Source organism: Calonectris borealis, chromosome 12 (assembly GCF_964195595.1).
Source record: "Calonectris borealis chromosome 12, bCalBor7.hap1.2, whole genome shotgun sequence".
Taxonomy (NCBI): domain Eukaryota; kingdom Metazoa; phylum Chordata; class Aves; order Procellariiformes; family Procellariidae; genus Calonectris; species Calonectris borealis.
The window spans coordinates 17,872,445-17,898,594 of record NC_134323.1 but is presented as its reverse complement, the minus strand read 5'-3'; the positions used below and the strand labels follow the sequence as shown (position 1 = coordinate 17,898,594).

General features: G+C 38.4%; 1 protein-coding gene across 4 annotated transcripts in view; it reads right to left on the bottom strand.

Moving 5' to 3' along the window:
• Positions 1-26,150, bottom strand: part of CDYL2 (chromodomain Y like 2) — a 61,797-nt gene that overhangs the window by 23,293 nt on the left and 12,354 nt on the right. For 2 of the 4 annotated variants that reach the window (XM_075161464.1, XM_075161465.1), the window contains exons 3-4: positions 6,590-6,654; positions 5,610-6,204 (exon numbers count right to left, since the gene is read on the bottom strand). In XM_075161464.1, the coding sequence (XP_075017565.1) occupies positions 5,610-6,204; positions 6,590-6,654 (660 nt within the window). The remainder of the gene's footprint in view (positions 1-5,609; positions 6,205-6,589; positions 6,655-26,150) is intronic. The other 2 variants (XM_075161466.1, XM_075161467.1) reach the window with 1 other exon arrangement.

Here is a 26,150-nt window from a genome sequence, read left to right as displayed (position 1 = left end):
CCCTTCCTGTTTCCTTCAGTATTTGCTTGTGGACCTTTTCATGGGTTTCTCTAATCCTCTTTTGAGCCTGTTGATGCTGTCTGTCTCCACAGCTTCCTGTGGTATGAGTTTGAGAAGGTGTGTAGCCACTACACAGAGAAGAATTTTCTTTCATCTTTGCTTTTATCTGGTGTTCTACCAGTTTCAGTGAGTGGTCCCTAGTTCTGCTATTGAGGGATTTGGAGAACAACAGTTCTGCATTTACTTTATCTGAGGCCTTGATTTTGTCATCATATTCACCCTCAGCCTCCTCCTCTCCTAACTGAAGCCTCTTTTACTCTTGTAATCCTCTTCATTTTAGTTGTCTGTTCCTGTATCTTCTCTAGTACTCACTACAGTCAAAGGGGACAACATGTAACCATGTTACTGCTGCTACTATTGGTACTAGAAAGTGCCTGAAGACTCCAGATTGAGCCTGAGACTGGAGCTCCATTATACTAGGCGTTGCAGAAAACACATTAGAAATTAATAGTCTAAAAAGCTGAGGCAGACAAAGGGTAGGAGAGGAAAGAGAGAAAAGATCTCAATGAGCCTCAGATCACTCAGTGCTTTAGAGGACTCTGATCTCCCCATCTGCTCCACTGCTTCTACTCACTAGAAGAGGACACCTCAAGCTACTGTTATTTTCAGATATATCTTTTCTTAGTGTTTCATCACAGTCAGTTTAATGGGGCAGTCTCTGTGCCACCACCCTAGTGGTGATCCTTGTGCTGGTACTAGCATGCAGGTAGGTAGCCATACTGTGAAGTGACCTGATGAACTGTTCTGGCTGGAAACCCTGCAAAACTGTGGTTAATTTTCAAACAGATCAGGTCCACCTTGTAGCCTCACAAGTACTAAAACTAGTGCAGGGAAAGAGATGGGAATAACGATCAGGGTATCATGGGATGGAGGGCTGGACTGTCCCTTTTGTAAGCAGCATGCCTTTATGCTGAATGAAAAGGATCACGGAGCTAGGGCTTTAATTCTTCTAGGTGAAATAAACCATGCTCCCTTACTCTCCCTGGTAAAACAGCTTGGCATTCCTCAGTCTTACCAATAGCTTTTCTCTGTCTCCTTTCTGTCTTTCTTGTGGGTAATGGTTAATACTGTACATACTTAAAAGCAGTGTTCTGTTGATAATTTACTAATAATTTCAAACTTCTCCAGCTAAGGAAGCATCTGTAAGATATCTAAAAGCAATGAGTTTTTATCCAAATTGAGAAAGCAAGCATATTTGGTTGTCTTTTACTGCCAGTATTGCTCCAGAATAAATAAAACAGAACAAGCTAAAAAAACAAGAGGAAGCAGTGACTAAGTTCATAGAGAGTATTTAAATTACGGGCACCATGAGACTGCAAAGATTTTCGTAATGGAGAAAAACAGTGGTTAGTGATACACGACAAGCAAAAATCCTTCAGCAGATGGTACAGAAATAGAGTGATGTAGAAAAGGGAAAGAGAAAATTAAAAGGGGATGTTTTTTGATTCTGTCAAGAAACTTGACAAAACAATCACTCTCAATTACAATATCTGGAGAGAATCAGAAATGTGGTAACAGAATACAACAAATATAATCAAAAAGAACGGTATTGTTAACTCCTGGGAGCATCAGTGGATGTTCTCCTGCAGAGTTTTTCAATATTTTCCAATTTGCAGACCCTTAAATAACTGTCAGTAAAGACAACTCTACTCTCCGTATGACGGGATGTGTAGAAGGTAGAAGAGAGGTTTTGGTAAGAAACGCCTGTCCCAACTTCAGCAAAGTTCCAGGCCTCCACTGGGGTGCATATATGATTTTGTGCATACATCTGTAGATGTATTTACCCATCCTTCTGGGGTAAATAGCTTACTGGTGAGTTTTATCTATAGGTTGAGCAGGAAACACTTGTATCCAAGTGGATGTATTCACAAAACTAAACACAGACTGGTGAAAGTCCATTCAAGGGGTCACCAAAAACTAGCTTTCAAATAGCTATTATTTCCTTCAACAGAACTGGCATACCACAGACAATCAAAATAGATATTTTTTTATTAGTTATATTTTATAAATTACTAATTATATTGCTTGGTTCAATACACTGGTAGTTAAACATTATTATAATATGAAAAAATACTGGTTCAAGTTGATGGCTTTTGGAGGCCTTCAACTTTAGGCCAACACTGGTAACAGAGCTGGGCCCACAGCTGGGTTTTCAAATTGTGGGGAATTTTTCAGTTTTACAAATCTAGGCTTCATCTCAAGACCAACTTAAAATTTCTATATACATTTTCTGTGCACTCTTACACTTAGCTGTGAAATGAGTTTGACATTCATTTGGGCTTCATATAGGCAATCTCAAAAGTGACACAAATGCCTGCTTCATCAGATTCTGCACGGGGCTGCCCGGGAACCACAGCTTCTGGGAGCCAAATCCAGGTCCTCCAGGCTCCCTCTTTGTTCTACACATAGTGCCTGGGAGCCCTGCAAGCGTTGATGGGGCATGCTGGGCTTTCGACTTCCAGACTCTGTGGCAGACTGCCTGAAACCTCTGGCATAGCTGGCTGCCTCAAAGCTACATGTGGGAGTGCTGCCAGGCAGACTGCCACATTGCTCCCGGTCTCAAGGGACAAAGCCTTGGGACCTTGGCTCAGATTTGGAGAAAGTTTTGAAACCCAAGATGTTTGGAACAAAACTTCTGTTATTCAACAAATTGGCATTTTTCTCTGAAACTTTCTTCATTTGTAATTTGTAAAATTTCAGACCAGTTTTAGTGGACGTCTATCCTGTTTAGAATGAGTTTGTGATACTAACAGGACACGTGGCAGAATCACAATGGCATCTTCTGTGCTACTTCTCTGTCAGTGTCAATACCGAGGGAGTTTAGTAAATTGTTGGACTTGTTGAAGAGTAGTGCAAGTTTCTTCAATCTGACATTTCAAATGATGCAAAATCCTGTATCAGGAAGTGTGCCTTCTCTCAAGCTTGTAGGGCAATATTAGGAAAAAAGCTAGTATTTTTATTTTGACCCTTCTTCACCAGTTTCTGTCTGCTCTTACTTTGGTAGTCTCATCTCTCCTCTTTGTATTTTTCTCTGCTATGCATGTGCTGGGCATCACAAAGCAAGACTGGAGGGATTTCTGACCTTGGGAGTGCTGCTGAGTATGGGTTTTTCAGACAAGAACCAGGTAGAGATTTAAAGATCTCTTGCTTTTGCCTACAGGGAGGTCAGAATGCAAGGGAGAAAGGAGAGCAAATTACAGAAGAGAAGTGATGGATTTGGAGAATGCAAAAACCATCATAAAGAAATGTTTTAAAGGAGCTGCATATGTTAGGCCAGGAGCCCTCTGTACATGGCAGAACACCTGGCTGCTTAAGCAAAGCAGCTTTCTACTGAAATAGAGCTCTCTTACAGGGATTATTCAGACAGGGGCTGGTGGATGCCATTCATTAGCTCTTGTGGGGACAAATGAAAGGCTCATTTGACCTTACAGTTCTTTGTGGCCCTTTCGTTCTTCATTAAAAAAAAAAAGACTCTAAAATTTGGGAATTAATGCATTTTAAAGATGCACTTTGTATCAGAACTTCCCCAATGAATAACATAAAACAAATGATTAAAAAAACTTCATTAGAAACACTAAGAAAGCAAAGAAAAATAACTTTATACGCATCCGTAATTAGATATGCAAGTCTTTTTAAAGAAGCAGGTAACTTTTTAAACGGTCTTACACGAGCTCAAACGCATCAAAATACAAAAGCCTGCACTCTCAATTTTAAGTGTCATTACATCATCTGGGCTACTTACGCATTTAAAGCTGACCACACATTTTGCTGGTTTGGGAGTCTGTAACAAGATATTTGATGCCTGGATTGAAAGATCCCAGCAGTTACAGGATGTAACCAGTAAGACTAGGCAAGGACAGTTCCACATTCCAAATCAAGTAGCATTTGTTAGGTTGCCAGTAGGGTGGAAAATGGAAAGCGGGGTAATACAATTTATGTTGACTTTTGAAAAGTTTTTGGCAGGGCAATTCACGAGAAGCTGTTAAGGAAATGAGTGCTATCATGGGCTACGGAAAGTGGCTAATAAAAATAAATAATTGGAACAAATGGTTACTTTTCATCATGTCAAATGATTAGTAGTTGGCTGCCCCAAGGACCTGCAGAAGGATTAGTTTATTTAACGTACGTATTAATGAACTGGGAAGAGAATTATAAGAGGAAAATTTGAAGGGAATACAAAATAAGTAGAGTAAAAACTAGGAAAGAATTTGAAGAGCTTCACTGAGTCATAAGAAAAGGGTGAATTGGCAACAGTAAAGCAGATTAAATGCATAATGAAAAGAATCATACATATAGCTGTGTTCTAAATTAACTGTAACCAGCAAGGAAAAAAACCCTAAGAGCAACTGTGTATCGCTCCATGAAAACCTTTACGCAGTGTGTAACAGCAGAAAAAATAATTCTCAAAAGGTTGTATCGCCACTATATCAGTAAGCAGTAGGAAATCATTTGGAACAGCTCCTGCTGTTTTTAAAAGGTATTAAAAAAACCCCACACACCAAAGGCACAAGAGGATACCGAAAACTACCAGGAATCTGGAAAGACTTCCACGTGGTAGGAAGGCTAAAAAGGCTGGGGCTGCCTACAGATCGACAGGACGTCTTCCTCTTCATCTTTTCATATAAGGGCAAGAGCTTATTCAATGAAAGTAAAGGTCAAAAAGACCCCAAACAAACCCCCAAACCCAAAAACCTGATCAAATAAAATGTGCATCTCATTGTTAGCTCCTGGAAATTACTGCCACAAAGCACCATCAAGGTTTTAAGTTTGGTAGGATTAAAAAAACCCAAAAGATTGGACAAATATAGATACCGAGAAGCTATTTAGTTGCATTAAACTGCATAGTATTTATAGAGAACATAAACCTTCATTCTTTGAGAACTAAGCCAGTCAGTAACTATGGGGATTAGAAAGAAATTTCTCCTATTTCTTCTCATTCACTTCAAGGCTGTTTGTACTTTCCTGTAAAGTATGTCTTTTGACTTCTGATGTATCCAGTCACTGTCAGAGACAAGGACCTGGCAGTTCTGAGTACTGAATATGACGAGCATTAATACTGAGGAACTTGAATGTTATTCAGCCATACTTACCAGGATACTTTAGCAAAAGTGGTATTAATTCTGTTTCTAAAATAATCCTGATCTTTCTAGACCTATGCACACATAGGAGAGGTCTGTGCACACAGAACTGAGAAGTGATTTGTTACTTGGCGATACACAAAACCAAAGTTGCAATTTATACATACCTCCGTTGTCATTCCTACTCCGTGCCTTGTCATCATTTCCCCACAAGAACTTTACACTGCAAAGGCATGTAACAAAGCCCACACTGCTTCATGTCACTCCGTGGGAAACGGAAGGAGAGAAGCCAACTGATAAAGAAGTGGTATAATATATGCGGAAAAAGCGTGAAACCTGTTTATATGCTTCTCACCGTATCACTTGTGTAGCATGACAATGATTTTTCCACGAGTGGACTCTCCGTTTGCAGTTGCTGCAACTCCCCCCCCCCATCCCCCGCCTCAAAAGACTGTAGTTTAAATCACATACCAATTCCATTCACAACAGGTGAATCATTACTAACTTCCAACACGCTGGGCAAATTTTGTTCTCCTTCATGATCATTTAAATCCATATTTTGCTCTTGTGAGCCATTCCCAAAATGTCTAGAATCTTTTTCATGACTGCCATCTCCATTCTGCAGACCATTATGTGGCTTTTTCAGTGGCATGATCTGTAAACCGCTGGGAGTAGTTCGGTAAGTCACAGTTTTAGCAGCCCTGTCATTAGCAGATGCTGGCTTTGCTGCATATCCTCTTTTCTGTTTTTGAAGAGATGGATTAATTCTCTTCCTTTTGTGTGTTGACCCTTTAGACTTCCCAGATTCAGAAGGTCTATGTGATATTTTCTCAACAGATGACCCTCGGCTTTCCCGTAAAAATTTTGGAGCGCTGGCCTGTTTCCCATGTCTTGATCGCTTTTCTCTAGTAACATGTAGTCCATTGAACTCATCAATAAATTCCTCACAATGTAGTAGATGATGTTCAGGTTCCCAGGTGTCTTCATTGCTTCCGTAGCCTTTCCACCTGATGAGATATTCCCATTTGCCCTTCTTGTTCTTCCTTTTGTCTACAATCCTCTCCACCTAGAAGAAAACCCAAAAAAGTATCGTATTAGAAAGAAAAACAATTTGGTCATGAAAATGATGTTTTTCATTTACAGCTAGGAAGGCCTCCTTGACATTGTAAAGGCACCTTAGTATTCATGAGATTCTCCTAAAATGTAGTGCCTAAAACATGAACTGACTCTGACATGGAAAGCCACCCAGGCTAGCCAAAATATAGCAACCTATTTTACAGATTTAAATTTACCTTATTTTCATAGATGCAGTCCAAGACTATATTCCCGTTTATATAGACCATGCTGACTGCTGATGAGAACCTACTCAGTGTGTGTATAAACCGCTTGACATAACGTTTAGGAATCAGTGTCACATGTTTCTGTTTGACAAAGAATTCCCATGAACAGACCTGGCAATACAGGAGAGGAATGCAGTAGCCCCAGAGGTATTTGGATAACAAGGCCGTTTCCCCTTCTGAAAACATTAAGAAGAGACATAAACACCTGATCAAACCTGATCTGGGAACCTGCAATAGCCACAACGTGAAGAAACAAGAGAGAGCCTGAGTATCATTAATGAAAGCATCATTTCTTTGAAAATCTGGTTGTAAAATGAGACTATTATTGTTACATTCCTCAGGTACCTCTTGTTTGAAAGAGCTAAATAAAGCATATTTTGCTATATTGTAAGTTACTGATCATTCTCCTGAATCCATACATGCATTATGTCCCTGTGAAAATCCTCATACTTCTTCTTGTCTTGAAACTATCTTGAACAGAGAACTGATTATAACAAATTACAGTATTTTACACCAAAAATACATTTGCAGTAGGTACATACACTCTGCTACTTCCAACTCATAAAAATTTGTATTTTTTATGAATGCACTATTTGAGTAAATACACAAAATCTGTGAGCACACCAATTTAAAAAAAAAAAAACAAATGAAAGGCATAAAGGCAGGATTCTTATGTAGAAGTAATGAATTTCATGAACCTATGCTAAAGAATGTCAGTTTAAGGAACATTTCTGCACCAAGGGATAAGGGACTATATTGGCACTGCAAGCTGAATTAACAGTATCATGCTGTTGTGGAAAATGGGCTGTACAACTGAAGAAATCTTTGTGCTATCTCAGCACTGGCAAGATCTCAACTAGAGGGAGAGTGCGTATGAAAACCCAAGCACAAGCAGTGGACAGCAAGTCATGGGTTTAAATTGCATCAAGTGAAATTTAGATCAAGTCATTAGGAAAAATGTTGTAACGGGAGTAAGAATTAAGCATTAGAATAGGTAACATTGGGAAGGTATGGAGGGTTTTTAGAACAAACAGTTTTTGTTAGACAAACATCTGCCATGAAAAGTCACTGCTGGAAAATCGGGTTATGATGAGAAAACCCTTTGAAGTCTCTCCCAAGTTTTATTTTCTGATTCTTTAATTTTTAAATTTTTTTTAAAATGTGACTTATGAGGGACAAAGATGCCACTAATGAAAAAAAGAATCATTATTGTTAACTGAAAGCACTATTTTTAATTTAGAAAAATAAATAAATGGCTAGCTAATGTAATAGTTTTCACTGCTCTTCAAAGAAAAATCATCTCATGTAAAGAACAAAAGTGGAATCTGTATGGAGAATTTAACCTTGACCGAAGGGCAATCACAGCAGTGTAAGTAATTGTTCTTTTTAGGTCCCCTGTTAGAGCAAACCAATGGATTAATTCTGTCTGTTCACTGGCTGGAACTGTACATTCATAGAAATCATGGTGGGTTCCCCGAAGGAGTCTAAATATAATTAGCAACTAAACATTATACTTCTATTTCAATTTATTTACATGGGAACTGTGCTAAGATATCTGTGTCTGAGTCATAGTGGACAGCTTTCCTCCATCTCCAGGGTACTCAACTGCAGCATCCCAAACAGCTCATTCCTGTGCTCTGGCTTATCAAATATCTACATAGAACCACCGCAGAAGCAAAGCAAGGCATCATCTTTACTCTGAATTTAGCACAGTCCCCTTCAGGATTGCTCAGTGTGGCAAAACAATTAACTGAAACTCAGTCTAGGCAAGTTTGAGATCATTTGTCTGAAAAGAGGAAAAGTCCTCACAAAAAAAATGAACTGGCATTTTTTTTTTGACCTCATTTGGGATGTGTGGCTTTCAACTGTCAAACTAATAGACGACTTATGATCTTGTTGACTTTATAGAGAGCAGCTGTCCAAATTATCCCTGGCTTTAAAATATTTCTCATCCTCCTATCTGGGACTAGCTAGAAAGACTGTACATCAAACCGTGGAACTCCATAGTGGCCCGTGGGTTGTCTGTGGATTTGTTACTTTAATTACTGCAGCTCACTATACCAAGAGGCAAAACATATATATATATGTCCTGGGGAAAAAATTAAATTGCTGCTAAACTCAGTAGACCACAGCTATCATTACAGTACAGAATTTGGTTTAGAGCTATTCTGTCTGTACTAGCTAAGCAATACATGCATTCCCTTCCCTTTTTAATTCAGGAGCTTGGACTTGGAACAAAAACTCTGTGTCAGGTTGATGCTACCTCGGAGTAACTTCTGCCTTTCTTTTGAGGGATTACACCAGTTGCATTCCCCCACTTGCTCGCTGAAGGAAGAACCTCAGAAAGGATGGACAAATACCTTGCCATTTTCAGAATCACATACAAAAAGCATCTCTTCAATCTCACCTCCTTTCACTCATGCACATACCTTTAAATTTAACTACACCGATTTCTCATTTTCACATTGTTGCTCTACTATAAGAAGGAAAAGTGAAGGGAAGAGGTTTCTTAGAGAGCATTTTTTAATATGGGAAACACTCAAGTATTTTGGTGATGCAGCATTATGCATTTCAATTAAGAGGATAGAAGGAGAAAACATGAGTGGTCTTTGTTCCTGGGAAACAAAATACTGGCAATGGAGAATGTGATTAACCAGTTCAACACGTCATGAAGGGAGAATAAAAGTATTTATGAAATTGGGTCAAATTTAATAAATGGTTTCAGAAGAAACATTCAGAAAGCAAATATATTTGGGAAAGACTAAGCATTTCATTACAGCATTTTCAGAACAAAACTATCAATGTTTCACTTCCAATTTAACTAACAAAACTAAAATAAAGAGGGACTAAATAAACTGAAGACAAAATGTTTTGTTTCTGGTCAACCCCCTTCCCAGTTTATTGTTTTGCTGGGGTGAAAATGAAAAAAATGTGTGTTGATCCAAAATTAGTTGTTTTCCTTGAGTTTTTTGGTTCAGCCATCATACCCACTGGCTTGACTAATGATGCATAAAAAGTCTGAGTAGATATTTGCCTTGTCCTCATTACTGCCTCATTGTTCATTACTGAATGCATTTGAGGGTAGAGTCGAACATACTTGACCTCTCAACATGGTCCCTTTTCTTTCTCGGGGCTTTAAGTTCTTCACTGATATTTATCCCCTTCGGAGTGCCACTGTGTTCCTTCACTGCATACAGTGAAGTGCTTCAGTGTAGGCATAAATATCAGGTTTTTACCCACACCTGGTAATGTCTGTCCCGTTTTCCTTCTATCCACAGTCCACAGTAATAATAAACATCACCATTTTGTTTTTTTAATGATGCATATTTGTTTTAACAGGTAGTATATAAAGTAATAATCTTTCCACATTTACTTAAGGTTACACAAATTCATATGAGTCTTCTTAATGAGAAATAATTCTGTGACAGCTAGTGATTAATAGAAATAATACTTTCATTCCTTCCCTAGAATAAGCAATACACAATTCTGAGAAGATGCAGAAAATATCAATGGCTTCAATGTCTGATTTTCCATTTTCCCCCCTCAGTACTGCCTTTAATGAGAACTGAATAACATCTTCCCAAAAGTGACCTTGGTAGTTACAGTTTGCCAAATCCTTGAATTCAACATATTTGGTTTGGAAAACTAAGTAGTTAAATTTAATAAAAGTGAAATGACTGCAAACAAAGTTTGCAGGGGTATCACAGTTAAGAGAGTGCTAGAATTGACCTATACCATTACTGGCCTAGATTTGCTCTCTCCCTGCCCCTCCTGGCTAATTCTGGATGAATTGAGGTGCTGGTATGTTACTATATAAATATGTTTAAAGACAACAAATAGAATGAGACCATCGCATCTGTGCAAATGCATTTGCAACACACTCTTGAGCTTCCAACTAGCCTTAAACCTAGCTCTATACACAGCTGCACAAACTAGGATGAAAGTCATAAATAAAAGAGTTTTAAAAAAATGTTGTATTCTAAACTTAATGTGAAATAAAAAAAATACTTATCAATTATAGTACAAATATGTAGAGCTTCATAAACTTAGTGTAATGATCTGGTGATCAAGTGTTTATATATGCGGAGTACAACACACGCACATCTTCCTTCACAGAAGATTCAGGGTAAAAATCACTCATTTAACAATGCAGTGTTATCGTCCACTTATCAAAAAAACCATCTAGGCTAAGTTATAAAAGGGTAATTCCTATTGAATTATTTCTATAGATATAGCTGTAAAATCAGAGCACAGTAGACTCATCTCACAGTTCACAGGAGTTCTACAGAAAATAAATAAAAATCCTTATGTTCCAAGAAAACACCTTCCAGGAGATCAGCAAACTGCCAGAAAGGTTTGGAAGATTGCGTATCTACTTAGTGATTTCCAAAACAGGTACATGTCATCTCCTCTCCTTGCCATGCATATTGTAAACAATTTAAACTGCAATCTGTGATGCTCAGATGGTCTCCATTAGTGAACTGTACAGAGCAGCAGACCGATTGCATGACATACACTCGAAAAACTTGTGTTACAGGACTTGTACTGTTTTATGTGTTTTTTTCATTGGAGGTCTTTGTCCCATGTTGTGCCTCAGGGTGTTGGAAGGGTATTTGAAGAAAATGCCAAGGAAAGAAAGGCAGTAAGATTTCTGAGAGAGATAAAGGCCATCTGATTCAACATGTTTGTCTTTTGAAAATTCATTATTGCCCTAACTTCCTCCTTTTTGTTACCTTCGTTTAAGAAATAATGTATTTCATTAGTTGTAAATCTCTTGCTTGCTTGCAGTTGTAACTTATTTGTGTTTCTCTTGTATTTGTATTTAATTTCTCAAAATCTGGTAATTGGAGCATTTGTTCCAGATGTACGAAAAATATGGCACCGTATCTTCTGAAGCAGTCAGTATTCACGTTAGAAAAGTAATAGTGGAATGGATGACGGGTCTCTCTTCAGAATCTGACCCACAGCTTAAAACAGAGTAGATGCAATCAGTGTGCCAGCTATGAAACCCCCCAGTAGTAAATTTGTGTAGTTACCTGGAAGGTCAAAATGAAAGCAAAAGGGCTAGTCATAAAAATGAAAGGGAAGACGTCCCTGATCTGAATTATCCACAGGCAAAACATCAAATGACATCTTCCCAGGAAGTTCAGTGAACACCCTGTTAATGTCAACAGGACACTGCTTTTTATTCTCTTCCCTTTTTCTCTTTTCAAGCATATGGATTTCTAATTTTCTACAATCTTCTCAGAATCAGAAGAGGTGTTAAACTTGATAGGAAAATCCTGAAAGTTCTGCATTTCCACTGGAAAAAGCCTATCAGCCTCCTATTACACATGTTGCAAACCACTGCGTTAGGTACGCATGTCCTCCAACACATACATATGAAGACTTACGACAGACCAAATAAATGCTGTAAAAACTCCTGCTGCTCCTTGTATGTAAGCCTGCAACTTTGATCTTCGTCTCCTGATAGACAGTAACACCGTAGAGGCTTCCCGCTATGTGATTCGATGGTCCAGGTTTATACAGAAAACCAGAAGCGCACTACAAGTTAGTTGTATTTTACAGTAGTGATGTGGCAATTAGAAATTACTGCTAAAAGTGGTACGACTTTTCTGGACCCAGCATTTTGCCTGCATAAGTATACTCTGTTTGTTACCTTCCCTAGCATCTAGGTATTTTAAAGAAACTGAAAGACAAGCCTCACTCCATGCTTATGCAAACAACGTCATTTCCTCTTTGTGTAAGCCGCCTTCTGGCAGAAGGAGCTTGCCTTTATTACCAGTTTAGATCAAACGAAGCCCTGGCTGATAGCCTGCAGAAAAACAGCCAACCACAGCTTCCATGTAGACTCATATCTCTAGTGACCTTACGCCATTTTTCTTGGAAGTCCCACCTTTCTCTGAAATTCAGTCTCACTGAAACTGAAATTCTGGTCTGGTCTCTCAGTTGTTCATTTCTGTTCATTTTGAAAACTGCCACACCTCCAGTTCCACACAAAGGCTGTGTTTCCCCGCTTCTGTCCCCATTGCCGACTCTACTAACAGAACCCATTTTTGTGCCCCTGTCTTCTCTCGTTCTGTTTACTGCAGCTTTCTCCTGGTCCGAACTTACAGTGCTCAAAGTTCCCAGTCTGTTAAAGCCATTTCTCGCTCCTACTATAAATTTAAGGATGTAATCTAAATCACTTTCTTTTATTAGGATATTTAGTTAATGTGTGTAAACAATACCTGTGGTAGAAGTACCACGATCATTGTGGTTTTTGGAGCAAACAGGAATAATAATATACACAAGAATCTTGCACTGGAAGAAGGGCATTTTTGTATAGACCGATACTGGTCTGGACTGGAAAAGGAAAATTGACAGATGACACAGGGACCAAGACAGGACTTCTTGCTCAACACGTGTAGTCCCTGTCATTGTAGGCAATTACATCATAAAACCCCTTTCATATTGGATATGTTCATCATACAGAACATATTTCTGCCCGGGCTTATTGTTTGTAGGTTGCACAGCAAACAGCTGGTCCTTCTTAAATGTAGTAATTTTGTAAAAAATATTTTAGGTTTTCATTTGGAAAGCAAGACATTTTTCAAAGGTGCAAGAAAAGTGCACTAAAAAATAAAGATGTTCTTTAGTAGTAGGTTAAGGTAATCTTGACAATGTTCTTTATATGGAGGAAGAGCAGGATTTTTTCCTTTGCAGTCCAAGTGCGCACCTGTGCCACCAAAAGAAGTGTTATGCAATGTGGGGAAGACCTCTTTAGGTCTGTACCTCCATAAAGGTTTAGATCCCTTTCACTTACAAATATTAATCAACACATACAATGTATGTGGAAATCCAAAGAATGTGGGGGTTTCTGTTTATTTTAAAGCATAATGATGCATTTCATTTATCAAATCCCTGGTTTTCTTTTGTACAATAAATCACTTCGTTATTGGATTGCAGTGTTCATATTTCTTAAAGAAAGCAAGAAGCAGGGCATACAAAATTCTTGATGTCCTTTATGTTAAAAAGTTGAGTCAGTTCTGAACACACCCTCTAAAAGCTTGCTAGCACAATTTAGTTCAGAATGAATCTGTTAGAATTCTATCTAGAATCTGATGATAAATGCTTACTTTTATTTCAGTAGTAAAGTACAGCTAGTAATTTTTACTGTACTGCTAAATTTGTTTTGTACATTGTAGTGCACACTTTAAATTTGGAAACAACAGACATTTTCCTGGTTTGTAGATCAACAAAGGAAAAAATAAATGCTGTTCCTATTTACTGTCATAAGTGAGATTTAAAAACACAGTGTACGCTGTTAATCTAAGAGAATTGAGACAGGGATGAAGTTTGCTTTAAGCAGAACTGTTCTTGTACAGTCTATTTCTGTGACAAGCACAGATGACTAAAACATGAATGAGAAATCTAAATTCAAAGAGACAAAATATTTTGCCAAGCTCTACAAAAAGTTGGCTGGTTTGGACACGTGTATGGTTCTCAGCTTTCTAATACTGTGGACTACTTCCTCAAATGTTTCTCTGCGGAATTCGATGGGATTCTCCAGTTTTGTACCATCTGAGAGTATGTGTAAGGGAAATGTGTGTGTTTATCAGAAAAGAAGAGCTCAGCACAACCTAGTAAGGACCTGACTTCCTTTACAGTACTACAAGTCAGCAGAGTTATTTCCAATTTACTTAGATGCAAGTAAAAGCAAAGTAGGAATCCCTGGGATTTAAACCATGAGGTTTTTTACTTTTACTTTAAAAGCAGTTTATAGGAACGGGAGCAAGACTTGAGGAGACTTCTAAGCAAACCGGTGTTTATGTGAACGTATCACTGTTCCTTCAGTAAAACTGCCTGGAATTTGTTAAAAATACTCATGTTTCCAAACAGATGTGGAAAAGTGTAAGCAGTTGTTAAAAAATAAAAATATGACTATCACTAAAGGTGCTTTTCACCAACATTAAAGCAAGTCTAGAAATGCAGGAAGCAATTAATTTACATAAAAGCTGCACCTGAAAACATGAGAAAAAATTAATGCTGTTTTCTCTTATGTTCATTTGCAGTTTGCTCTCCTTTACCTTCTTCAGTCCTAGCTTATTTTAGTGTTCTGCTGTACAGTTCTCTCAAGTCTTTTTCTCCACCATACGGGCTTCATTCAGATTCAACTCAAGGCCAGGTCTTCAGTTCAACTCTTTTACATCCATCCCAAAGCTTAGCCAGAAGTGAAGATTCCACATTAAAAAAATACAAAGGTTCAGCTATAATACAGTATAAATAAATATTTGAACTACTCTGCTGTACTACCACTCCGTGACTCATTGCTTTACAAATGCTACTGGTACGACTGTCATAAAATAAACCACATGTTCTTGTGTAGTAGGTAGAAAAATATTTTCTTAGCCCTTTTACAGCAAAGTGGTAAACTTGAGCACCAAGAAGTGAAAGCCTCGGTTTTGGGGAGCTGTTCGTCACTCGGTGGTTTCCACAGGTGCTGAGAACTTAGGATTTCAATGTGAGCATGAGCTTCAGCTGTTCAGAGAGGCTTTACCAACTTCATGTGACAACTGAGGAGAATTGTCCGAGGGCAGCTTGCTGGCTTTGCAAAGCTTATGTGCCAGGGAGAAGATGAGAGACAACAGGAGGGTACAGCATATTGGGGGGGTACAAGGTGATACTGGTCAGTCTAAGTGGCCGCTGTACAACACACTCTCCTTACCAAAGGTTTTGAAATGAATTTTACAGGAGGACAATGTAACAGCTTTGCAGATATTTTCAAGGAACATGCCCCGTATCGAAATGATAGCTTGGTAAAAATTAAGGCTCTGTGTTGGAAAACAGGACAAATGGACAATTACAGCATGTATTAGGTAGTTACTCCAAGAGACAGGATGTGGAATAGCAATTTTTGGGTATGGTGTGTAAAGAATCTCCAGTGACAGTATGTGTCTTCTAGCTACTGCACACAGGGAGACAAAAGTATTTTTGAAATGATCAATACATATTTGACAGAGCAGCAAGTCAAAAAGAATTCCCAGCTTACAGGCCTGAACGTGAAGGAGGATGGTAATCTCTCCCCCATCACTGAGATAGGAGGGAGAAGAAAATGAAGAACTCTCTCTGTGTTATATTAATGGCTGGACAGGGATAAGGAAATGTCAGAATGATAAATCACATATCCATTCCATGCTTTCTATCCAAACTAGAATAGGAGGCAACTGGTTTGGAGCATCCATATAGCAAAGGTAGTAACGGTCACCTTTGTGAATAATACCATGCAGGGATAGGTTTTAGAAGGAAAGGGCTAAAAATAGATAACTTTATACAATATAGAAGGCTGAGGGGCGATCCTTTGAGTGAAAAGCTGAAGTAGCAGTTTGTAAAGTAGTGAGATAATATGAGAAGAGAAGTCATGAAACACAAAGGTTTCTTTCAGAATTCAGTAGAATTCTTCATTTTCTTGGTTACACAAATGAAGCTAATGCGATGGCAGAATACAGAAATGAGCCAAAAAGAAAGGTAGAGCAGAAAAAAGGAATAAAGAAATATGCTTTAGGCAACTATAATGGCATGATAGGAGCACAGAATTTTACAAGTAAGTATCCAGGATACCACTGCAACATCACAGAAAAATGGCACATAAAATTTCAAAAATTATCTGTGAAAGAGTAATTGTCAAAAAGGAAGAATAATACATCATTATCCCCTCAGAAATAGCATTCAGATGAGCAGGGTCAGTAGGCCAAGTTCTGGCCTCAATTATTGCATTGGTTTTCACTGCAGATTTAATTTGTGTTCAAGATCTGAATTCTGTCCAGTGTAAAACCAACTTACTACTGGTGCCTGGAAGGAACAAACTATCTTACGCACAGTAGTAAAAGCAGTTATGAAAGCTGTCACTGTTCATCAGACAGATGCATTTTAAATCGTCTGAGAGTGCAGCTAATTAGAAATACACATTTAAGAAGTGGGGACAGTGCTCTAAACGTGGAGATGCAAAGGCATAAAAGCATATTCATTGATATTTAACAGAAGAGTGTGTTTTGGAGCAGTTAGATGGACTCTGTGTGAGGAGGACGTTTGCTTACAGTGTGGATGCAAGGCACTAACACATCTGTGCTTGTACAAATGTCTGCAGTGAGTCAGACTGACTACACCACATTGTGTGGCAGGCTCCAGCCGCACGCTACCGTGAAACTCCTCTGGCAATGGCAGAGTCCCCTGGGAGCTGCTATCAGAGTGGCGTGCTGCGGAGGAGACAATCACAGGTTACACAGCTGTCCTCAGGCCCTAGAGCCTCTTGAAAGCTGACTTTGGCAAAGATGGTCACCATTCCTCGACCTCAGTGGGTCCTGTTTCAGCCTTGGTAATTCACATAAGCTAAGGAAGTGTTAATTGATGAGTCCTGAGTTCTTTCAGACTGTCGTTATTCCTGATGATAGGGTTTCAGCCAAGTGTTGGCAGTACTTCCAGCCGTAGGGGTTGCTATAGACTGGAATCCATTATTCCTTCCAGAGAGGTCCCACGGAACGACACCGGGGTTTCTCTGACGGAGAGGTACAGATCTTGCCATCCTGCTCAAAATGCCTGCCTATCATTCCAAGGGTTACTGTGGAGGCATGTGCCACATCTCCAAGCTGACGGCTATCCTCTCTTTCTGTTGATAGATCATGCAGACGTATCAAGCGTCAGGGTGAGACTGGAACTCTGATGAATCTGAGGAACCATCTAGAAATGTCTGTGCTCAAAGCAGTATTGAATATGTAAGTAGTGAATACATTACTGAGGAAATTTTCCATGTATTTGTTAGTCAGATTCCTAACTTGGCGGTTGTGTTAATACCTCAGCTGCTCCTGGATGCGTTTACAGCAATGATGTGGCAAAGGACTTTGTTCTATGCGCCTCTGTAGAATGGAGCACTATATTTTTATAAATGTAGGATTTCTGAGATTTATTCCCTACATTTGTTGCACTGGGATTAGGCTAGTGTATGTTCTCTCCGTGGCACTATGCCAGTCACAAACTGAAGCTGTGGAAGGCTGCAGCTGTCTGCTTGTTTTTAATTGAGGGTTAGTGCAGAGACCAACATACATGGGTGCTCCAACACCCATGCTGTTTTGCAGGTACTGTAGGAATGGAAGCTTAAATTCACACTTCAGAATAAGAAACCTCTGGGTCACATTTAATACTAAGATCTCACTTGCAAATGGTTTATGAAATTACAAAAGGACATTTAACAAATAGCTAGTAAGTTGTTACAGACTCTTACGAATCTCGCACCTAATTAGTCTTCTAATTCTAATGAGTCCATGATAATCTTCTGATGTCCTCACTGCCATCCCTAGCACAAACTATACATGCAGTCAAATGCTGGAACAGATGTTCAGAGAGGCTGTGGAATATCCATCCTTGGAGATACTAGAACTTGACTGAACAAAACCCCCAGTAACCTAATTAAGTTGGTGCTGCTTTAAGCAAGGGGTTGGATCAGATGATCTCCAAAAGTCCCTTCCAAGTTAAATCATTCTATAATTCTACGATACACAAATTTTGCCTAAAAGATTTACTAATAATTTACTAATTCTTTATTAATTCTTTTCCACTTGGAAAAGCAGCTCCATTTGGAAAACTGAGTTCTATGCAATCTGTGGAAGTGGGTGTATGAACTGACTCAATTAAGCTGAGTTTAGATTTACCAGGCAGCTGGAAGGGAGTTTCCCACAAGCAGCTCTGAACTTCCTTCTTTCCTTGACCTGACACCATCAGGGTTTGTTGACTTTCAGGTCATACGACAAGAGCAGTCTACCCTCTGAGATGTACAAGGGACGGATGGGTTGGAGGACCAAGGTCAGCTGATCACAAGTTTAAGAAGATTTTCTTAGTCATTAAATGGACATTTTTAATACTGAGATACATTGTGAAGTAATTATTCAGTGTATTTTCAGTGTTTGTATGAACATTCAGTATTTATGGTATAAGCAGAGCAAGGAATGTGCTAAGTTGGGGTGTGAACATACAACATGCTCCATGATAGCAGTTATATATTTGCTTTTCATCCAATATAAAGGAATTATAGACAGGGATAAGAGGGATAAGTTACCATACATTTACCACAAAGGTAAGAGCAAACATGCTAATAAAAATACACTTGTAGTTCTTGTACCTACCCTGGAGGTTTGTGCAGAGACAGTAACAGAATGCTCCACAGGACAGGATGCTTAAATGGGGCTTGAAAGTCTGAGTTTCTGTTTCTAGCCCTCCTCGCCACCTCAGCTGTTCTTTTCATTTTTTGTGCCTTACCTGAAAAGAACACCCTCTCTGTAAAGTGATTTCAGACCTGGTGTTGAAAATGGGAAAGGTGCATTGAGATGATCTTTACGTACAGCAGTCTACAAAATGAAAACTTTGATGAAGCAAATCTGTTTTGAAGCCCAATGAGCAATATAAAAATAGGAAAAAACCCCAAGATGAACTTGTGCTGAATATCTGCATTTAGTATTTGTGCTAGCTGCTGCTTATATTTAGCGATTTTGTAGTAGAGTATGCAGTGTAATGTCCTGACAAGACCAAGAGGTTCCTAGCATACTGGGGAGGGGTAAGAGACTCATAAGATGAATACAAATTTCCTTTTGCTGGGAAAAAGAATACACCTGGATTAGATGGCTCTGGAATTACATAAGGAATTTCTGATCACACATCAACCTTTCTTTTTCTCCAAAGAGCAGTTGTGTGCAAAGACATACATAGAAAAAATAAAGTAGAAGTAAACAGTAACACCCATGATGGAGGAGTATTATATTCTTACTACTTCAACAGAAATACTCACAAATATTGGGGAAAGTATTACTTTTATTATGCTTGCCAGCTGTAGCCTAATGAACGAACATAAACTTCATCCTTCGGGAATATTTTTAGGGATATTAACTAAACTTCATAAGGTATCTGAAACACAACTAAGCTTGCCTTCTAGATAAGAGGAAGAAAGTATTTTATGTTTTGATGTTTTGAAGATTTCAAGATGATATGCACATGGTTAAAGTTTTTAGTTTCATTCCAAGGAAACAAGAAACTTCAGGTGGTCATGGAAGAAGGATTTAAACAAACTGACAATTTGTCTTTAAATAATCAGAGAATTTCCCTACAGAGTATATATTTCCCCAGTTACTACTCTGAAATGTTATTTTCATAGTTACAAAGCACCATGCAAACGTATCCTACTAAACGGATACTAATGATCATTACTGTTCTTTAACAGCATAACAGGTGGAGCTCGGAGCAGTGAGCACTTTCCTTTAATATGTAGTCTGCCATAATGTTTTACTTGTTCTTAAAATTAAATAGTCAGAATATGTTAATCACAAAATTTAGTATAGGGTGTCTGTCAGATCAGTGCTAAAGATTGCTTAGTGTGCCCTAAAGACAAAGATGTTAGTTTTGCAGTATAAAAATTCGGTGTTATTCTGGAAAAGACCTTGCCCTTGGCTGTTGAATGTCACATGCAGTATTCAGAATATGCACTGTGCAGTACAGGGCAAATACAACACACGCAGTACCGTACGCTACACTATCTTTACAATTTCTGCCTTGTTGATTCTGTTAATTACACACAATTACAAATAGTCAGTGTGGATTTTAAAAAGCAAGTTCGCACCTGTGAATTACTTTTAAAGGGAATCTGAGATATTTTACAACATGTATAAGGATATATGCTAGTTAGATGACAGCCACTGGGGAAAAATGAATGGGGAACGTTCTTCAGTTTCTCTAAATGGCTAGAAAGAATCTTCTGAAGGTGACAGTAAGGGAGAACAAAGTGTATGAATCACCTGTACATCTACATTTTGTTGGAAATTTTTCTTACTCAGATGAACACTCTGAGGTGTTTAGTAACTTCCTCTGATGGCCATATAATATGAAATCATTTTTATTCAAGATAATCAAAATGTCTGAAATCTTTCCACTTTCAATTGTTTGGTGATGTACTTTCTTATTTTTTTAAACCCTTCATAATACTATACGTATTAACAATAGAGAGTCCTGTCCAAGTTAATCAATAAGCCACTTCAGTTTTCTGTAAGGAACATAATTGCATTTTTTCTTCAACATAAAAATCTGTTTGGTTTCAGTTTTTTATGGAAGGTATTTAGAGAGCAAAGAGATTTTTCAGGCTCTCTTCTACCCCAGAGTTTGTATTTTAGGATCTAGGTTCTTTCCCCTGACTAATGCCTGTCTAGTCAGCAATATGAAATCTAACTACGTAAGTAATTGTGGGCATTGTTCAATGAATGGCATCCTGTGATAATCTAAATATGCTGCATGTACAGTGAGAAAATGGATAATTCTAAAGAATTAGTCTGAAATAGTTTGTTATTTGTAACAGTATAAAGTACTGAAAATTTCTGCTACATGAGAGTGATATGCACTTTATTCACAGACTAGAACTCATTCTTGAACAGTTGGTCACCATGCCTTTCTTACAACTATAGATTTTTAACCACTGTTTAAAATAAAAAGCTAGTAATATCCTGTTCATCAGATGTTCTAATAATAATGGTGAAAGAGACTCTGCATGTTTGAGCTTGAGCCTTCCAGCATTTTAGATGTTTGTTGTGTAGGATAGTCTAAAAATGAAAAATACAAACCCATCAAAATAATAGTGACCTTCCAGAGTGAATGACGTATGATACCACAAAATTTTTTCAATGTCACCAAAGTTTTATTTTTTTGTCAAACGATTAGTCTGTGGCTATAAAACTTTTGGGGATGTAGTGTCTTGATAACATTTTGAAAAAAACTGGAATAAAACTAGAATACAGATCTAGAGTAAGTTTTATATACCGCAGCACCGAAGAAGTACCAATGCCACTTCCATTTAAGAGGAATCTATGTTCCTTTCCAGTATGATGGCCCAGACTTGATTATTTGTCTGTCGTGACATTACTTACAGGCTCACAGGTTCACAGATTTGAAGGCCAAAAGGGACAATTATATCCATCTAGCCTGTCTTGGGTTACACAGGAATGTTTTTCATTCAGCAGTTCTGCACCAGGTCCCGAATTCTGATTTAGTTAAACAACATCTATTAGACAATCATTGCATCTTAATTTGAAGTGATTCACAGAAAGTGCACCATTGCTGTTAGTGAATATTTCTAAGTGCTATAAATAAAAAGCTATAACCTTAATGTCAAACAGTGCCTCTCATTTCTAATTTATGAACGGTAAACTTCCAGCCACTAGCACCTTTTATATCTCTGTTAGCTAATTTCATTTTCCAAATCTTAAATCCTGCAAAGTGGTTTGCAGCTAACTGAACAGATGGTCTCCATATTTCTTTAAGTTTTGTAAAATTTGGGTGCTAATGTGATGGCTCTGTCTAAAATTCTGTAGCTGCTTCAGAAGCCATATTCTAAAATTTCATCGTAAGTGTTAGGGTTCATCACTTGTGTTTAAAGTTCAAATTCATATTGTTTCATTAATTTTGAGGGAGAGCATTTTTATGAAGTGCAGGACTATAATAACTGCATTCACCAGATCAATAAAAGTCACTTATTTTCTTTGTTTTACCACTTAAAAAAATAATGCACCTCCTAAAGAAGGCACAATTTTGACTAAAGAAAAAGGAAAAATTAAATGTAAGGAAGATGTGCAGTGTTCAGTTCTGTGCCTCAGTTTTATTCCTGCTATGCAAAAAGTTTTCTACTTATTGTCTTAAATTTGTACCCATGTGTTCAGTCATACGGACAAAGAGAACAGTTTTCCCCTGTGCTATACTGGATCATTGCATACAGCTACATAATTACCCACATCTGTCTACAAACTGCTTTACATCTGCATAAATCTGTACCCTTTCTGAAACAGGACAACAATATCCTCATCAGTTTGTGAAAAATTCAAGTGCTATATATTTATTTGAATTTATTTAGAGTCATAAATATACTACGGAAGTGCAAAATCTTAAAAAGAAGTCATATATAAAAGTTACATATGCTGTAAAAATTTAATAATCTACCTTTAAAAAAATTAATTTTTCAGTGTTTGGGTTTTTTAAAACCACATGCTATGAATTCAAAACTACTAATTAAACAAATTAAAACAGAACACTTCAGGAATGTTCTGAAAGCAGGCATATAAAGCACTGATCAAATGTAAGGAAAGAGTTGAAATACTTTGAGTTTACCAGTTTGTGTATTTTTTTTTACCATGGTAAAGTACATTCAAGTCTTTTTATCCAAAGGATTAGTATCCTTTGGATACATGTGCCCGAAGATGAGAAAGGAGTTGGTTTTGCTGACCTGAGAAACCATTCACTAGGCACAAGTGATTTACCATAAAATATGTTGTGGGAAATGAAGAAGTAACAGCATTTTCTTCTCAACCTCAAACTTATTAAATAGTTTGTTGAGACTGTTGGGGTATGTAAAAGAGCTGCTGTCACTTTAGAGCAGACAGCGAACCAAAAATTACATGATTTTCTCAAATGAAATTAATGACTAGTGAATCAATTTCTACTAAAATAACCCAGTTCTGCATTTCAGAGATCAGGGAACTCCATGGGGTAAATTCAGTCAGTCGTTTGCATTAGTGGTACATGAGCTCACTGGTCCAGGGCTGCCGAGTATGAATGAGATTTTAATTCACTGATGAAAGTACATAAGCTACACTTCCCTGTCCTTATAATACTTCTGTAGCCTCCATGAAAGCTGTATGTATTGAGCTTAATTTTGAAGCCAAATTTCTGTGGACTCAGCTGTGGACAACCTGTCTCACCTTCCAGGCTTCCCTGTGCGTGGAGGCAGCAGACAGAGGCAGTGGGGTGCCAGAGAGCCGGAGATGGGCAGTGGGGGTTGCGGGGCTGCCGGATGAGTTCCCAAAGACAAGGTCAGCAACATCCATGGAAATTCCACTAGGCAGCGCAAGGGGAAGGGATGGGATGGAAAGAGCAAGGAGCAGGGCTGAGCACAGAGGAAGAAGTGCCTTAGAGCCTTCAGAGTAGAACAAGCAGTTTGGGATTAGGAATAGATCTTGAAATCACTGTACATATTGCCTAAATTCTATGTCCCCGCTGGTGAAGAAAGTGACTGCTTCATCCATATACCACATGGGAGACTTACTACTCTCTTGAGCTACCTACCCACAAAAATGAGCAGCACAGATATATCATAAGGAAAGGTGCAGCAATCCTGTTGTGTTCTAGGATGCCTTCATTTTCCTGAAAAAACACCACAATCTTTTGCACCATGAGCGTTCTGGAAAGTTGTGAATATTTTCACTTAAGGGCCAGACCCTCAGGTATGTTTTGGTTTTAGATAGCTGAAAACCTTTCCAAAAGGTGTCATAAAAAAGGAAGGGAAAGATAGCTTTACCAAGTAGGATAGCATTAATTTTTTAGATATACATAAATTATGTTCCTGTAAGTGACAGCAGAACCTAGCATATCGGACATTTCCCTAATCATCCCAGTCAAAAGCTATAGATTATATCTTAGTCGAAGTCACAAAGCATTACACCACTGGTAGATTCTGATACGTTATGTAAACAGTGCTATACTCCTAACTATGCACAACCAAATCTCGCCAGCGCTGTAACAAGCAAGGTCAACTTGGTTAGTTGAAGTTCTGTTTTTTAAATGACTTTTATGAAAATATTTAGCCCTAGGGCTTTTAATTTTCTTGGTATATCTACCATATTTCCCAGCTTTTGGTATTAAAGCACACTGGAATAATTTTATAAAAGTAATTTTTTAGTACTTGAGTGTTCCAAAGTAGACTATCCAAGAATATATAATTTACAATACATGTCCATTAATAAAACTGTACTGTAGCCAGAAAATAGGTGTGATAGTACTTTTCTTTTAAAATGATACCAGTTCATCACCCTGAGTCATTTTTAGGTTTCTATGGTGAACGTTTTTTCTGCAGAGGAGAGTTTGCTGGCTGACTCCAGTGCATTTTCAGTCCTAACCACTATGGGAGATAGGTTTTAGAAATCCTTTCCAGAAGCAACCTTTAACTTTAGGAGGAGAGGGTGAGAACCCTGCTCATTGTAAGATAGAGTCTGATCCAGATATCCATTTCTTTTGATGAGAGTGATTGTATGACATGGCGTGATGAGGAGTTGATAGCCATGACTGTAGAATTAATAACTTAGGAGATCTCCTTCCATCCTGCTTTGCTAGAAGTGAAACAAATAGTGCTGCAATAAATTTTGCCCTTTGAAGGTCAGTGTCCGTACTGCACATGAAACGAATCCTTGCCATTCATGTTTCACAAGAACAATATTAACATTCATGAACGTTTCAGCTTTAACCATGTGATAAGTTTGGTTAACAAAAATGCCAACTCCTTATCTTCTGTGGGTACTTATTTCATAAAGCAAATCAGTTTGTTTCTACATGAGTATGGATCTCCTGGACTTCTGTGAACGTCTGTGAACATGGTGACCTGGGGCAGTGGAAGTCCTTTGCAGTACAATGTCATTTAAGCTCCGTTCAGAGAAGTCTGATCAACTTGATGCTGAAAACAGCTGCTAACGCGGGTGAGCTACTTACACTAGGGTTGCTGATGTTGCTGAAATTGGTGCAGCATAGAACTGGTGCAGTTTTTTGGAGCTCTACAGTGTACAAGGCTCAAAGGTCAGACTGAGAGCGCTGCTTTGCAGGACTGAGAACTCCAAAGAAACTCTCAGTCCTATATAGGATTTATTAAGCTCATTAAAATAACACCCAGTCCTAAATGAGCCACAGCTTTACTTACTCTCTGTTGTGGCTCTTGAAACTCAGAGAGTGTGATTCCCTCACACAATAGCAGCGAGAAGCCACAGATCGAAAGCAGCTGCCACCATGTTTGCAAAGGGGAACGTGCTCCTAACAGTCTGCAGTTTCTGTCCCAGAAGCTACCGGTTTACCCCATTCAGAGATGTCTCTGTTTGAGTCAGAGGTTCAAGTAACCTTCTGAGAAATGGAGCTTAAAGGCTACTCACTTCAAAAGAAAAAAAAAAACCCAAAACCGACTGTAAAACAGCCTTGGTTCATTCTCTGTCTCTCTCAGTTACACTGTATCTGTCACTGCAAAGCCCTATTACACTACACTATAATCAGAGGGCGAATGAAAAGGTAGGTCTTGCTATCAGTTCTTCTGTGAGATCCAAGGCTTATCACGCAGTTCCTCTGCTAACCCCGAGGCTTACTACTCAAGTACTTTCCAAATTTTGAATAAGTGATATATCAAATACTAAATATCTGTAGGCAATCCCCAGATATCCCCTCTATGCCTGTAAAAGTGTATGCATTTAAATAGACATTCAAAACATACCTTTGTGATTCTCAGTGCTAAAGAACATCCTTGGTGCGTAACCCTGCACTTTGAGAGATCAACTGCCATTAGACTGCAACTTTGGATTACCGAAGATGCTTGTGATCTTGGAATGGCTGCCTTTGGGTGGTAATAGGAGCAATAGCAGCTGGGCATGAAGTCAGGAAGATGTTTAGGGAAAGTTGTTAGAGCTGTTCTGAGCTGCACAAGAACCTAGAATTAATAAGGGAATCTAGAAATTTAATGTTATGTTAAGGCAGAAATTATTTCAGTTACCTAAGGAATTCTGCCTTGTAGCTTGGGGATAAAACAGCATTAAAGAATGTTGTCCTTGGTTTCTGAGCTGTACTTTGGACATATATCTTGAAACGG